Genomic DNA, 16,113 nt, shown 5'->3' with positions numbered 1-16,113 from the left:
TACTGCCTCTGACATCAATTCTTCCTTTTTCCAAAGCAAACTGCTCTCTCTCATGCACAGATCTGTCCCATCTCGTCTTCAGTTGTCTTACCCTTCCTCCCGTCCATGGTACACTGAATATTGTGGTGAGGCAGTTGCCCTGAAACAACTTGCCTTTGCCTCATGGAAGGCTAATCCAACTGAAGGCAATCTCAGTTCCTTCCACCAAGCTCGGAACAAGTGCGTGTGTCCACCTTCAGGAGTGCCAGGAAGCACTATCTCTCCACACTCAGGAATGAACTCTCAAACCTGTCTCCTCCCTCCAAATCCTGGTGACATCTGGTCAAATCCGTTTCTGGTGTTTGTTCCCCCTCCATCCCCTCCCTTACCTCAAATGGCTACACAGTTGACACCGCACGTGACAAAGCCGAATGCCTCAACTCTGTGTTTGCCTCAAAATATTGTGTCCCAAACCCATCTCTCTCTGTTCCCACCTTACCCAGTCGAACCCAACTGCTCCTGCACTCTGTGTCCTTCTCTCCTGACAGGGTGGAGAAGTTTTTGTCAAACCTTGACTGATTCTGCAACTGGACCAGACGGCATCAGCCCATGGGTCCTAAAATCCTGCTCTGCCACTCGATCTCACCCTCTCTCTGCTCTATTCACCCTCTCATTTGCTCAAGGTCATCTGGCATAATCTTGGAAATCAGCAAACACTACTGCTTTACACAAAAAATGTGCAAAAACAGATCCTTGCAACTACAGACCAATCAGCCTGCTCCCAATTATCAACAAAGTCATGGAATCCATCATTGCTTCAGATATCAACTCCTTCCTCTTCTCCAATGGCTTGATCTCCGATGATCAGTTTGGATTCAGACCAGGGCATTCTACTCTGGACATGCTGCTTCTGCTGTCTCAAAAATTGATGGAGGTCCTCAATGCCAAACAGGAAATCAGAGCTGTCTCACTTGGCATATCACGTGCCTTCGATACGGTCTGGCACCCAGCTCTGCTCACCAAACTCTCCTCCTATGGCATCCATGGAAATCTGCACGCATGGCTTGCGGACTTCCTCGCTGGGCATAGTAAACGTGTGGCCCTGAATGGATTTCTCTCATCTCCCCTTCCTGTTCAGCCTGGAGTTCCCCAAGGCAGTGTTCTGGGCCCTGTGCTTTTTCTGGTCTTCATCAATGATCTCTCCGACTCTAGAAAATCCTCTCTATCTCTTTGCTGATAACTCCACTCTCTGCCACTCCATTCCTCATCCCTCAGATCGGCGGTCTGCAGCCTCCTCAATCTCTGCAGACCTGGACAAAATCACAGACTGGTCAAACAAGTGGAACATGTCTTTCAATCCTGACAAATCTCATACTCTTACTATGTCTCTCCGAAAAGACCGATTAGACAACCCTCCCATCTACTTTCTCAACAATCCTCTCCAAGATGTTCTGTCGCTCAAACTTTTGGGTCTCACTATCTGCCATGATCTTTCCTGGGAAAAACGACATTTCCAAGCTGGCCTCCAAAGCCAGTCGCCGACTGGGCATCCTCCGTCGTGCGAAGTCCTTCCTTGGCACACCTGAGCTCCTCACCACATACAAGGCTTTCATCGGCAGCTCAATGGAATACTGTTCTCGCCTCTGGGCCAGTGCTCCTGCCTCACACCTAGCTCGGCTTCACGCTATTGAAACCAAAGCTTTCAGAATCATTGGAATCTCCCGCGATGAAGCTAACTCTGAGGGCCGTTCACTCACTCACCGCAGGCAGGTTGGTGGTCTTTCTGTCTTCTACCGACTCCTCTCCAGCCTTGCTCCCTCAGGACTCTCTGTGCTCTGTCCCCCAAATATTCCTACAGGTCGCACAAGATCTACCAGCAACCCTCTTTATGGTTAAACTGCCAAAATCTGGACTCTCTGCTCACCTTCACTCTTTCATTCCCCTTTTCTCCCACCATTGGAACAAACTCCCCCCACTCTTCAATCCCACTCCTCCCTCCAGGTCTTTAAAACAGCTGTTCACCACCATCTCTTATCTTACCCCATCCAAAAACCTTTATCTTTTCTACCCCCGCTAATTCACCCCAGATCCACTTTTTTTTAAATTCCGACTTCTTTCCTGGAAGTCCTTGCAGTGTCCATGTGTTTTATACCTCTCCCACCTCCCCCCAATCCCTCTCCCTCCCACAGATCTCTCGATGTCCCTGCTCTCAAATGTTGTGTTTGTGTCCTTCCCCCTCTCTCCCCATCTTGTCCATGGCTCCCTTTTTTATATGTTGTTACGTGCTCCTCTCCAAACCCCGGTAACGGTGTACCTCCGAGCCCCGAGAGGGGTCACGGCAGAAAGATGTGTTATTCTGTATGTCAAAGATCAATGGTGAAACCACACCAATTGTTACCAACAAACAAGTGTTGTATTAAGATCACACAAGAATAACAGTACAACAACAATAGTAATCAATTGTACAACCAATATATTTTCCTATGATGGTACCATCAGGTTCGTACAATATAACTCACTGTGCTCCAAGTGAGCGAAAAGAAGAACATTCCCCAATGTCTATAATCCGGCATCAAGCCAAAGTCAATCCGCTCCAGTGATCGTCAGAACGATGTCCAATCGAGACCAGAATCCCGTTTGGATGACAGTCGCAGTCCCGCTGCCAAAGCTGCGCAAAGGTGCCCTCAAGGTGACTGGGAAATCACCCCCTTGGGTGTGGACGTTCCATGGCTCCCACTCGGCGAACCGCAGATTTCCCACTCAAAAGCCACGTTGCACACACACACCAGATTAACGTCTGAATGTGGTGAAAATGGTTGAAGTCAAGTGAAAAACCTTGAGCGATGCGCAAATCCTGCACGAGGTAAAAATGGCCGACGGCCCGTTCTCATGGCGTAACGGCACTCTGATGATTCTCTCCGGAATCAACCACAAACCTGTCACGCAGGTTTATCTGTCACAGCGATGACAACTCTGTCGCAGGAATCCCTTTCCCGGGAAACCCAAAGTTCACTCGTGACCCTCGTTCGCCAATCGGTTGCTCCAGACCTCGAAGAAGCTCGGCTTCTTGTCCGACTCACTCGCTCCGCCTTCTCTTCCTCCTCTTCTTCTTCTTCTTCCTCTTCGTCGTCATCCGGTTCCGGTTTCATTTAAAACATTACCTTTTTTACCTTTTGAAAATAGTAATCTCTATTTCCCCCAAACGACAACAATAATAGTACATGGAATCAAAAATGTTTACAGTGGATGAAAACCACAACAATGGAAGTGACGAATCCGTAACAATGTTTATGTGTCGGTTTGACTTTTTGTGTGATTAATGTTAGCTCTTTCACGAGCCTCGACCTTGTATACAAAAATATATATATATATATATTGTAACGGTTTTGAGAAGTGTAACGAATTTGAGAAGTGTAACGGTTTTTGAGAAGTGTAACAATTTTGGAGGAAGTGTAACGAATGTGAAAAGTATGGTTTTGTTATGTGTAACACCCTCGTAATGTAAATAATGGTCGCAGCCGTCCTCCTAGTTAATTCCATGAAACTTACACACAGGCCACGATATATCTTTTTAAATAGTTTATTTCCTTATTCTATGTAGGTTAAATATGTGTTTCCCACTAGATTGACTCTGCATTGTATCAAACGAAATAAGCGTAGGCCCTTTCAATTTCCCCAATCATCTCCGCTCTCCCAAAGTTCCTTTCAAAAGCGGTGCGAGTGGTGTTCAATCCCGCAAGCCACCATTGCCCATGTGCTCATCTCGGAGAAGAGGGGGGGTAGGAGCCGCCAACTCACAGGCGTGGCACGTCGTCATGATCGAAGGAGGAATCGGACAGCCCTAACAGCCAACCAGCACCGCGGTTAGCGACCCGGTAGGCGTGCCCTCACAGCCGGCGGCTTGATTCCGCCCCGAGTGATAAAAGCGACTGGAAGGGACTGCTTCAGGAGATGAGCGAAGAGGTGACATACGAGAGGAGCGGTGAGCGGTGAGATGCGAGATGCTCCAAGCCAAAGAGGAGAGGTACTCGGAGAGGAAACCAGCTTTGGAGAGACGCGCTGAAAGGAGGGAGACGGCTCCACCAGAAGGAGAGGAGCAGGTGTGACCGAGCCAGTGCGTGACGTCTACAGCATCGGCAGCGGATACGCGACGGAGGGTTTTCCCACCAAAAACGCGAGGAATTGAGAGCTGCTGCCTCCGACCCTGCCTCCCTCTCCAGCAATCCACCTCAAGCCATACCTGCCTGCAATATCCCCCGTGTAAGTGTGAACGTCGTCTGTCCTAATCGTTGTCCTGGGGTTAAGTAAATTGAATAGTATAAGTTAACGATGCACTGTGTGACTGCTTCTTCCATCCATTGCTGTAAATAATTTTGGTCGCTCTTTCTTTTTGCTTGTGTGTGTATAATAAATCTGTTCTTCCTCCGTACTCTGTCTTCTTCTCTTTTTCCTTCTCTTTCGGTCGCTTTAGAGGTTTCCCGATTGAATATCTGTGGTGCGATCTGGTCAACGTCGGGTGGAATCGGGCCAATTGGGGATCCTGTAACGGTCGCGGTTGGACCATCCGCTCGGCCCATCATAACATCTAAACCGCGATCTGTAACAATATATACTGTATATATATATATATATATATATATATATATATATATATATATTTATGTTCCCTTGTATTGTATCCTAAACAAAATTAGCAAGTAATGCATGAATTGTGGGTTTGGTTTCAGCTCTGACAACAAATATTTAGGTGACGTCCTGAAAAGGTTATACAGCTGGGTAATGTTAGAGAACAGTAAACAGATTATAAATAGATGAAAATGGATGCAAAATCAATTTCAATTTTTTTTTCCACTTACCCAGGAAAGACCACAAACTGCCAACAACAACCAATGGAACTTCCCAAATCCAAGAGTCTCTATTGCATCATCCAATGTGAAAACTTGACTTTCTGAGCATCGGGAGGAGCAAGAGAAGGCAAAGTCGAGACAATCGAGGATGTGAGAGGTGGAAATCGTAAGGAAAAGCAAGAGGCAATAGACATTTTTACTTGCTTCACACACTTGCACAAAGAAAGCTCAAGACCAGGCACTGCCCAAAATAATTATCGACATATTTTCCTTAAAAGAATAAATGTTACAATGTTTGCAGAAAATCAAAAGAATTGTTTTCTTGTCATAACACCTCAAGTGCAGATGCTGGCAAAATAATTTTCTTGACAAGAAAATGCCTCTTCAGGAAGAAATATTTTGAGAGATATATATTCTTATAACCAGAATATCTCTTTTTACCTCCGCCACCAAAGGTGGATGGAGGTTATGTTTTCACCCCTGTTTGTCTGTTTATTTGTGAACAGGATATCTCAATAAGTTGTGGACGGATTCGGACGAAGTTTGGCAGAGAGGTAGCGTATGTAACAATGACGAAATGATTAGATTTTGGTGAAGATCCGGATCCGGATCCGGCTAGTAAAGGTTTTTAAGTGATTCTTCACCATTGGGAGATCGGGCCAAAAACGACACATAGCAGGATATCTGAAAAAGTTGTGGACGGATTTGGACGAAACTTTGTGGACCTGTTGGGTGACTGACAAGGACAAAGAGATTCGATTTTGGTGAAGATATGAATATGGATTCGGATATGATAATTATTTAATTTTTAAGTGATTCTTCACCATTGGGGATGGGGCCAAAAACGATACATAGCAGGATATCTCAAAAAGTTATGGATGGATTTGGACGAAACTTGTTGGACAGGTTGAGTGTGTGACAGAGAAGAATCAATTCAATTTTGGTGAAGATCTGGATCGGGATCCGGCTAGTAGAATTTTAAAGTAATTCTTCACCATCGGGAGTTAGGGCCGAAAACGATACAAAGCAGGATATGTCAAAAAGTTGCGGATGGATGATTTTGATTAAATGTGATTCTGTATTGTGATTTTCTGGTCTACGCTGGGATACAAAACGTAAACTGTTCACCTGGCGGAGGTATTCTCTCTACCGAGTGGCCTTCTAGTTGTAAACGCTTTTAATTATTTTTTCAAAATTCCCCGCACTCCTTCCCAACCCGTCAAAAAAGAAGAATTTAATTTTTTTTTTACCATATTCACACCAAAGAAAGAAAAAAACCTTAAGACGATGACAAATTAATGTTCCGGCTTACAAACATGCATTAATTATATAACCTGCTGGTGGTTATAGAGTCAGTGGAGAGAATGTTTTTAAATTATCATGGCATAAAACAACAACTGAATTGCAAAACAATTGCGTACTTGCCATGCAGATAATATCATGTAGTCATATTTTATTAGCAGTTTAGATATTCTTTTGCAGGCAGAGTGACGCACCTGATGACACAAACTAGAACGGCACTGGGTAGAGCACACACCTCCACCAAGCTGAACAGTTTATGTTTTCTATCCCACTGATAGGCCCGGATCTGGATTCGGACCTGAACCAAAATCTAATCGGCTTGTTCTTGTCACCTGAACAACCCATTCATCTCGTTTTGTCATAAGTCGTCCACAATCTTTTGAAATATCATGTTACATATTGTTTTTGGCCCCATCACTCAATGGTGAAGAATCACTTAAAATTTAAAAATTCCTGTATCCGGATCTGGATTCATATTCTCACCAAAATCGAATCGATTCATCCTCGTCACACAACCAACCTGTCCACCAAGTTTCATCTGAATCCGTCCATAACCTTTTGAGGCATCATGCTATACAAATCGGTTCTTCTTCCCAAAACCAACTGGTTCTGTTAACTCCGCCGTCAACCGTCACCTTGAGTGGCATAGCCATAGGTAATGATTCATTTAATGTAGCATGTTGTAACATGAAAGTACAGTATCACTAAAATGTATATTAATTATGTACTGCTTGAATGTCAGTTGCATCCTGCCTTCAAGTATGTCTATTAATTACGTACTATTGCAATACATGCCTTTAAATTTCGATTATTTCGACTGCCGAGACCCCTGAGACCTTTTAAGACCCTTTAAGAGCCCTCAAGCCGCTAAGTCCCCCAAAACCCCCAAGAGCATTAAAACTCCCCAAAGAACCCGAAGACTCTTACAGACGCCATAGACCGGTAAGGCCCCGAGGACTCAAGATCAAGACTCAAAGACTCCAAAGATCCTCAAGACCATCAAGACCATCAAGATCATCAAGACCATCAAGACCATCAAGACCCTTCAAGGCCACTAAAACTCTTTATGACCACCACGGCTCCTCAGACCCTTAAGACAACAAGATCCATCAGACACTTTTACCATTAAGACCCTTTCTACACTTCAGACCTTTCATACTCTTTAGATCTTTACACCCCTTAATTCCCTTTAGACCCCGTACATCTTTCAGACCGAATAGAAAGTTTGGACCCTTGACCATTTAGAGCTTTAGATCCACTTGGACCTTTTCAGACCCTTTTTACCTGCTTGAGAGATTAGACCCTTTCAACCCCTGATGATGATGATGATGATGATGATGATGATGATGGTAGTGTGAGTCATCATCTGTAGTCTTCTTGCAAAACACTAAACTTTACTGTTTTAAACTATACTTTTTCAAGCAAGTGATGCACAAACGCGCGACCCACCCAGGGGGAGGGTACTCTGCTAGAATAATCATTAAATGTTAATGGTCATTACCAACTCCCCACCACTCGACCCTCCCCTCCCCTCCGACCCATTCCCTAACCACCATTTGTCCATTCCCAATCTGAGATGAGGCTTGGAAGGTAAACAGAGGAAATTCTATACCTTTTCCAGAGCAATGTGTTATGGGGTTGCTGAGGACTACTCCCCTCTTCCTGACCAGGCCTTCCGCATTCTCAACATCATGGCAGACCGAGGACATGATTCTGAAATTGACATGGGGAATTTTTGGAAGGGAAGGGGGATAGAAAAACACAGAATACAATAAAGATCAATGACTGAATATTCCTATCAAATCAATCACCGATAATTACTAAGAATAAGGGATAAAGATATGTCAAGAAGAAAATCGCAAAAGCCATTTTGTCTCGATGAAACCTCGAGTTTCAGGCTGGCATGATGGTTTTCAAAATTTTACTTGCATTTTAAGTTGATCCCATTTCGCTTCAATTCTGGGTAGAACATTTATTTGCCATTTCCGAAATTTCGATCTCATGGTGCAGATGGAATTGTCACAGATAATAAACAATCAAATAGCTCTTCAACGAAGCTGTCCTTCGTTTCTCATGTATTGCCGTTTCAAAAGAAAAAAAAAAATTGGGGCACATATCTGAGGGAAAGAATACATATGGAAGAACTTCCAGATTAGACTGAAGCAAAATGTATTACTTTGCTGTGACCTGCTGAAGTTGCATGATAGTGAGAGCCAAGACAATTTCATCCGATTGTGTTGTTAAAACAAAGTGTAGTCTTTACTCACCAGTCTTATACTCAATAGATACCTTTTCTCGCTTCACACACTTACACAGAGGAAGCTCGAGATTGGCAGTGCACTGCCAAAATAATTTGACATTTTTCAAAATATTTCACAAAACCTTGAAGCCACACTGGCATGCTTTTTCTGTCCTCTTCACATTCCTAACACACCCAGAGAATGAAAACTTCTGTATACTACTTTGACACCTGGGGGACCTTTGACCTCTTCATGCAGAAATTTAATCAGTTGATCTTTGCGTCATAATATATACTTAAACCAACTACCAAGTTTGGTCCAAGTCCCATCACCAGTTCGCAAGTTAGCTCGGTAATGGAATTTTTATCTGACAGGACCTCTGACCTTTGACCTCTTGACTACATAATCCAATCAATTTATATTTACATCATTAAACATACTTGTACCAAGTTTGACTTGCTTCCCTTCAACCGTTTTTAAGTTATTGCAGTTACTGAAACATATAACAGACCATGACCTTTGACCTATTGACCCCAAATTCTAATCAGTTAATCTTTACATCATTATACATAGCTGTACCAAGTTTAACTTGGATCCCTTCAGCCATTCTTAAGTTATCACGGTAACAAAATAATCATAACTTAACATGACCTCTGACCTCTTGACCACAAAATCTAATCAGTTCATCTTTCCATAATATACAATTATACCAAGTTTGGTGAAAATCCCTTGGCTGGTTCACAAGATAGCTCGGTAACAGAAGTTTTACCTAACACGGTCTGGCATTTGACCTTTGACCTCTCGACCCCAATATCAAATCAGTTCATCTTTACATCATTTTCAATAATTGTACCAAGTTTGACTAAGATACATTTAGCCGTTCTCAAGTTATGAACCTTTTACAAATGCTGACCTTTGACCTCTCGACCCCAATATCAAATCAGTTCATCTTCACATCATTTTCAATAATTGTACCAAGTTTGACTTAGATACATTTAGCCGTTCTCAAGTTATGAACCTTTTACAAATGCTGACCTTTGACCTCTCGACCCCAATATCAAATCAGTTCATCTTTACATCATTTTCAATAATTGTACCAAGTTTGACTTAGATACATTTAGCCGTTCTCAAGTTATGAACCTTTTACAAATGCTGACCTTTGACCTCTCGACCCCAATATCAAATCAGTTCATCTTTACATCATTTTCAATAATTGTACCAAGTTTGACTAAGATACATTTAGCCGTTCTCAAGTTATGAACCTTTTACAAATGCTGACCTTTGACCTCTCGACCCCAATATCAAATCAGTTCATCTTTACATCATTTTCAATAATTGTACCAAGTTTGACTTAGATACATTTAGCCGTTCTCAAGTTATGAACCTTTTACAAATGCTGACCTTTGACCTCTCGACCCCAATATCAAATGAGTTCATCTTTACATCATTTTCAATAATTGTACCAAGTTTGACTAAGATACATTTAGCCGTTCTCAAGTTATTAACCTTTTACAAATGCTGACCTTTGACCTCTCGACCCCAATATCAAATCAGTTCATCTTTACATCATTTTCAATAATTGTACCAAGTTTGACTAAGATACATTTAGCCGTTCTCAAGTTATGAACCTTTTACAAATGCTGACCTTTGACCTCTCGACCCCAAATATCAAATCAGTTCATCTTCACATCATTTTCAATAATTGTACCAAGTTTGACTTAGATACATTTAGCCGTTCTCAAGTTATGAACCTTTTACAAATGCTGACCTTTGACCTCTCGACCCCAATATCAAATCAGTTCATCTTTACATCATTTTCAATAATTGTACCAAGTTTGACTAAGATACATTTAGCCGTTCTCAAGTTATGAACCTTTTACAAATGCTGACCTTTGACCTCTCGACCCCAATATCAAATCAGTTCATCTTTACATCATTTTCAATAATTGTACCAAGTTTGACTAAGATACATTTAGCCGTTCTCAAGTTATGAACCTTTTACAAATGCTGACCTTTGACCTCTCGACCCCAAATATCAAATCAGTTCATCTTTACATCATAATACATCCTTGTCCCAACTTTGGTCGAAATCGCAACACTGGTTCACAAGTTATCGCGGTAACAGGATTTTTTTTTACCTAACGTGACCTCTGACCTGCGACCTTGTGACCCCAAAATCGAATCAGTTCATGTTTATGTTATTATACATACCTGCACCAAGATCGACTTGGATCCCTTCAGCCATTCTCAAGTTGTCACAGTAACAAAAACCTATCAAGGACGGACAGACGGACAACCCGAAAACATAATGCCTCCAGGACCTCATTGGCAGAGACAAACAAAAAGATCTGGACAGATTGGGTGTAGAGAAAGAAGAGGTTAGCTCAAATGGTATGGAGAATGAATCATTTTAAATGCCCAGGGCAAAGGACACTCTGCCAATATCTTTAAGAAGATGCCAGGACTGAGCCAATGTAACAAGTGTAGATTTTGCAACGCAGAAACAAAATACGAGGCACATCCTATTGGGATGTAAAAACATGAATCAGAGCAGCTGTACACCCAAAGACACAACAACGTAATCCACTGGCACATTTGCAAAAGTTTAAATATCCCAGGTTCAGAAAACTAATGGAAACATGAAGACCAATCACTGAAAACAAGGAAGTAAAGCTCACATACGACCTGATGATCCCATTGTGTGAACATAGAAAACAAAGCTTTGCGACCAGATAGAGTATCTATTAACAAAAATAGAAAAAAAAAGAAAGGAATGCAAATTGATGCTTCAGTACCCAGCGATTTTGGCCAAAACAACGCAGAAATCAAGAAAATGACCAAATAACAAGCCCTCAAAAAACGAAGTAAGAAGATCCTGGAAGCTGAATGGTGCGACATTGTGCCGGTGACAATTGGAACAAAAGGAATGACAAAAAAAGAACCTCAGATTTTCTTATCATACCCTTTCAAAACCCCTGCAGTTCTTCCCGATCTCCATCTCCACATTATTCGTTATCCTCTCATCTTGAATCCTCTTCGGCACCTTAATGACATGACTAAAGAGCGTCATGCCCAGGTGAACTCCCTCCCGACCTCACCTTCAATACTGCCCCTCGCTGTCATTAGCCTCCCGCCACAATCATTAATCACTGCCCCTTCCCTCCCTTCATTGCCTTGCTATCCTTATTCCTGTCATGAGCCAATTTATAGATCATCTTCTTTTCACCATCCTCTTCTAACTTGTACTCCTCATCTTCGATATCATTCCTCACCTTATTCACAAGCTCTCCTTGCTGCTTCCTTCTTTTGCCCATACAGGTGCAGCAACCACTTCTTTTCACCAAACACCTTGACTACTTCCTCCACAACTATCGGGGACACCTCTACCCTCCAATACAAGTCGGGGGCCAAATCTTCACCATTCTTCCCTGCTACCCATATTTGTCAGGGCAGCGCAGTCACGGTCAGTGCCGATCGGTCCACATTGACCTGCCCTTTCCCTCTAAATCTGTTGTGGCCCTGACTTCGTGAAGGATGTGGGGAAACTCTGGGTCACTTTTGTGATATTAATTGGCTGTTTCTGTGCCATGAGCTTGTTCAAGAGAACTGTCCAGGGGGAGCAGCAGTAGTAGTACCTAGTACTTGTACTAGTTGTTGTTGTTGTTACTACTACTACTACTACTACTACTACTACTACTACTACTACTACTACTACAACAGATACATTCAAAGTACACCTCCCCCATGCCAAATAATTAAATATCCTCCAGCGCATCAATACCGCCGTGCAGCTCATAGAGACTGTATTGGGAGGGAGAGGTGTACAATAATTGATTGATTAATTGCATCATTAAAATCAATAAAAGATTATCATAAAATATTCTCTCAATTAATTGACTAATAGCAGAACTAAACCACTAATAGCAGAAATCTAAAGATGTAACTTTTAGAAATTTAATTAAATAAGTCATTACGAAAAATAATAATAATAATTTATTAATCAATGAATAATTAATCGATTAATTTATTGATCAATAAATCAAAAATATTCTTTATAGCCACATCACTTGGTCACTATCGTGTCCAAATATTAGCTTCCTAGCTCAAAAGGTGCCTGAGATATTGCCCAGATGAGAAAGAAAATAAATATATGACGAATAATGAAAATAAATAAATAATAATCATTAAAAAATAAAAAAATTAATCAATTGGCAAATAGAATACATAAACCACCACCATTTCATCCGAATCTGTAAATTAAAAAAAAAAGTCATTAATTAAATAATTAAATAATTAATTGATTAATTGATGAATCAATAAATCAAAAATAGCCTTTCAGCCAAATCACTTGGTCATTGGCTTGTCCAAATATCACCTTCCTAACTCAAAAGGTGCCTGAGATAATGCCCAGAAGAGAAAGGATATATACAAGTCCTTAATTAATCGATAATAATTAAGTAACTCATCAATAAATTGATTTATCAAAAAACAAAAAATACAGTTTTTGACAAAGTACTTACTCACTATTGTGCCCAAATTTCAGCTTCCTTGCTCAAATGATGGCCGAGATATCGCCTGTACAACCAAGAAAACAAGAAAAAAAAAAGAAAAAAAAACCAAACAAACAACCAGAGTGAAAACTGAGTACTCCCTTTCAGCGTGCGTCATTGCCGAGCCCCCTTCGGTGCCTGGCAATGACATTATGCAGCGCTTGGAGATGGCATAGGAAAGGAGCGGTGTACAACAATTACTTCCTCCATCCATCATATATGGTTTCTAGCCCGAAAAGATGCACCCTTTCCTGATGTCCTTCCACACAACACTTCTGCATTCCCCAAAAAGCCTCTCCATACTCCTTCCACTCGTCCTCCAAACCATCCGCTTCTTCGCCAAGTTTCTCATACAGATGTTGATGAGGACTTATGAAAAATCCTCGTCCTCCCCTTGTATTCTACGATGACATTGCCCCAACACTTCCCCACCTAATAATCTTCTGACCTCTGCTCTTAACCTCCCTCCTTTTCTTCATTCATACCAGAAACACCACAGACTTGTGCTGGGTGGTAACATGCTCTTCTGCCACTGCCTTGCAATCCTTAAACCCTCCACAGCTATCCGATCCTTACCACCTCAAAATCAAGTTCTGTTCTATGCTTCCCTCCGCTCCTATAGGTAATCCTGTGACTTTCCCACTTTTGAAAGAATGAACCAGCTATAGCTATCCCATTCCTCACCACCAGCTCTTGACCCTCTCTTCCGCATTCCCCAACCAAATTTACCAACACATTCCTCTTCACCCGGCTCTGCTACTCCCACATGCGCGTTAAAGTTTCCTGCAATAACACAGCATCACCTCCATCTCAACCACTCCGATCATCTTCTCCAGTGCATCCCCAAATTACCTACTTCTACACCATAGTCTTAACCCAGTAATATTTAACATATACAGTCACGTGAAAAAGTAAGTACACCCCATGTAAAGTTTTGACTTTTTCAACATATTTCAACATAGCTATTTGATCTTCATTTCAACAATATTGATAGATAAAGGTGATATTTTAGAAGTTGCGGAAGGCGAGAAGACGAGGCCATTTCGTAGGGTTCGAAGCTTGTTTATTCAAACAGGAATCACCAGCACACTCTAAACTCGAACGGAGGTGGTAAAGCTTTTATAAAGCCAAAACCCTCTTCGGAGGGCGTGGCTCCCACAACCGCGCGTGCGTCACGTCCAACAAACCAAAAGCCCGTGCACGTGGATTAGACCAAACATAAGGTAACCGTCACATGCGGATAAGTTAACCGCGACATGCGAATAAGGTAACCCTACATGCACCCCCCCCCCCCCCCCCCCCCAGAATTCACTCCACGGGCGTGTACGTAGTTCGCAGGCGCGCTCGGCAGTGCCGAGAAGGCTCGAGCAGTGCTCGGCCTCGGTACGCGCGAAAAAACGCAGCCGTGGGGTTGAGCCGACGGAGAGGCTGGTCAAGTCCTCGGGGGAGGCTGCCGAGGTGCCTCGCGGGCCTCCCGAGGTTGCAGTTCGCGGGTGCAGTGCCGAGAAGGCTCGAGCAGTGCTCGGCCTCGGTGCACGCGAAAAGCGGCTGAGCCAACCGAGGGGCTGGTCAAGGCCTCGGGGGACCCTACAATATAATATAACAAATATCATGAAACATTTACATTTTGTAGTCCATTGTATAATTTAAATGAACAAAAATGCAAATTTCGCATGAGGAAAAAGTAAGTACACCCTTGGCTCTAATAGGTGGTATTGGCATCTCACTTTGACAGAAACAACCTCAAGTAGGCGTTTCTTATAACTGTCTACCAGTCTCTATAACTGTCTACTTGAATGTAGCTGCCACTCTGGTTAATGACCCTCTCAGACCACTACATTTTTGATGAACCCTCCGACACCCTTTCTGCACACAGCACATGGCCATGTCCCAGGTATATCCACCTCACCACATGCTTTACCACTTGCCATCACCTTCGTCTTTCCGATATTCACCTTCAGACCTTTTACCTCCATACATTCCTTCCACTTGTTCATCTTCTCCTTCAGTCCATTCATACTCTCCCCAATCAACACCAGAACATCTGCATACAACTCACACGGTAAACCCTTCTTTACATTCCGAGCCAGCACCTACATCACAGCTACAAATAGTAGTGGACTTAGTACCGACCCCTGATGCACTCCCACGTTCACCTCAGACTCAACACTGTTCCCGTCCTTCGTCCTTACAGCTGTGCGCGCTCTCTCGTACATTGCCATCACTACTCTGATCAACCATTCCTCCACTCCAAACTTCCTCAATGCCCATGTCACTACTTTGCGTGGAACCCGATCGAATGCTTTCTCCAGATCAACAAACCCAAGAAACAACCTCTTCCTCTTCTCCATGTGCTTCTCCTGCAACTGCCTCACAATAAAAAGCGCGTCTGTCGTTCGTCTTCCTGGCATAAATCCAAACTGCATTTCGTCAATCTTCACTTTCTTCCTTATCCTCCTCTCCAACACCCTTTCCAATACCTTCATTCCATGCTCCAATAACTTTATCGCTCGATACGAGCCACAGTCCAGATGGTCACCTTTCCCCTTGTATAGAGGGACGAGGGTACTCAGTTCCCAATCCACTGGAATGCGGCCTTCTTTCACCACCAGATTGCAGATCTCTGTCATTCTCCTCACACCCCAATTTCCCGCTGCCTTCAACATATCTCCCACAACTCCCGTCGGCCCTCCCCCTTTTCTACTCTTCATTGCTTTTATCATTTTCTACTGTTCATTGCTTCATATTTTTATCACCCAATAGTGATGGAGAACCACATTTATCCTTAGATTTAATCAAGGCCTATATATTTCAATATAGATAAGATTTTCAGCACAGAAGATTTTCAAATGATACAAGGCTGGTTGGAATGTTTTGCAGATTAGGTAATTAGCTCGTCATGGATGGAGGAAAAAATAACCTCCATCCATGTTCGGTGGGCACAGGTAATTAGCTCGTCAGATGCTTGAAAGCATCCAGCTGGTCAAAGATCGAGGATTTTATACACAAAGGACAATAGAGTGATGATAATCATCATAAATGGCTTGATGATATATGTAAGAATCAGAGTACGATGATACTCCCTATGTAAAGATGGCGCGGAAAAAAGTCGGTCCCATGTGCTACATACAAAACTAAAGTTGGAGCATCTTCTCTAAAACGTCACTTCGACTACATATGAGAGACAACCTACCG

General features: G+C 42.6%; 1 protein-coding gene across 1 annotated transcript in view; it reads right to left on the bottom strand.

The window, feature by feature from the left end:
* LOC137430362 (synaptic vesicle 2-related protein) overlaps positions 1-15,564 on the bottom strand; it is a 92,457-nt gene extending 76,893 nt beyond the window's left edge. The window contains exons 1-3 of the mRNA XM_068121174.2: positions 15,458-15,564; positions 7,741-7,841; positions 4,836-4,927 (exon numbers count right to left, since the gene is read on the bottom strand). Of these exons, the coding sequence (XP_067977275.2) occupies positions 4,836-4,927; positions 7,741-7,837 (189 nt within the window). The 5' untranslated portion in view covers positions 7,838-7,841; positions 15,458-15,564. The remainder of the gene's footprint in view (positions 1-4,835; positions 4,928-7,740; positions 7,842-15,457) is intronic.
* Positions 15,565-16,113: the final 549 nt, after the last annotated feature.

Source organism: Myxine glutinosa, chromosome 6, assembly GCF_964187855.1.
Source record: "Myxine glutinosa chromosome 6, kmMyxGlut1.1, whole genome shotgun sequence".
NCBI classification, from domain to species: Eukaryota; Metazoa; Chordata; class Myxini; order Myxiniformes; family Myxinidae; genus Myxine; species Myxine glutinosa.
The sequence above is the reverse complement of the archived record's forward strand: the minus strand, read 5'-3'. Positions and strand labels throughout refer to the sequence as shown.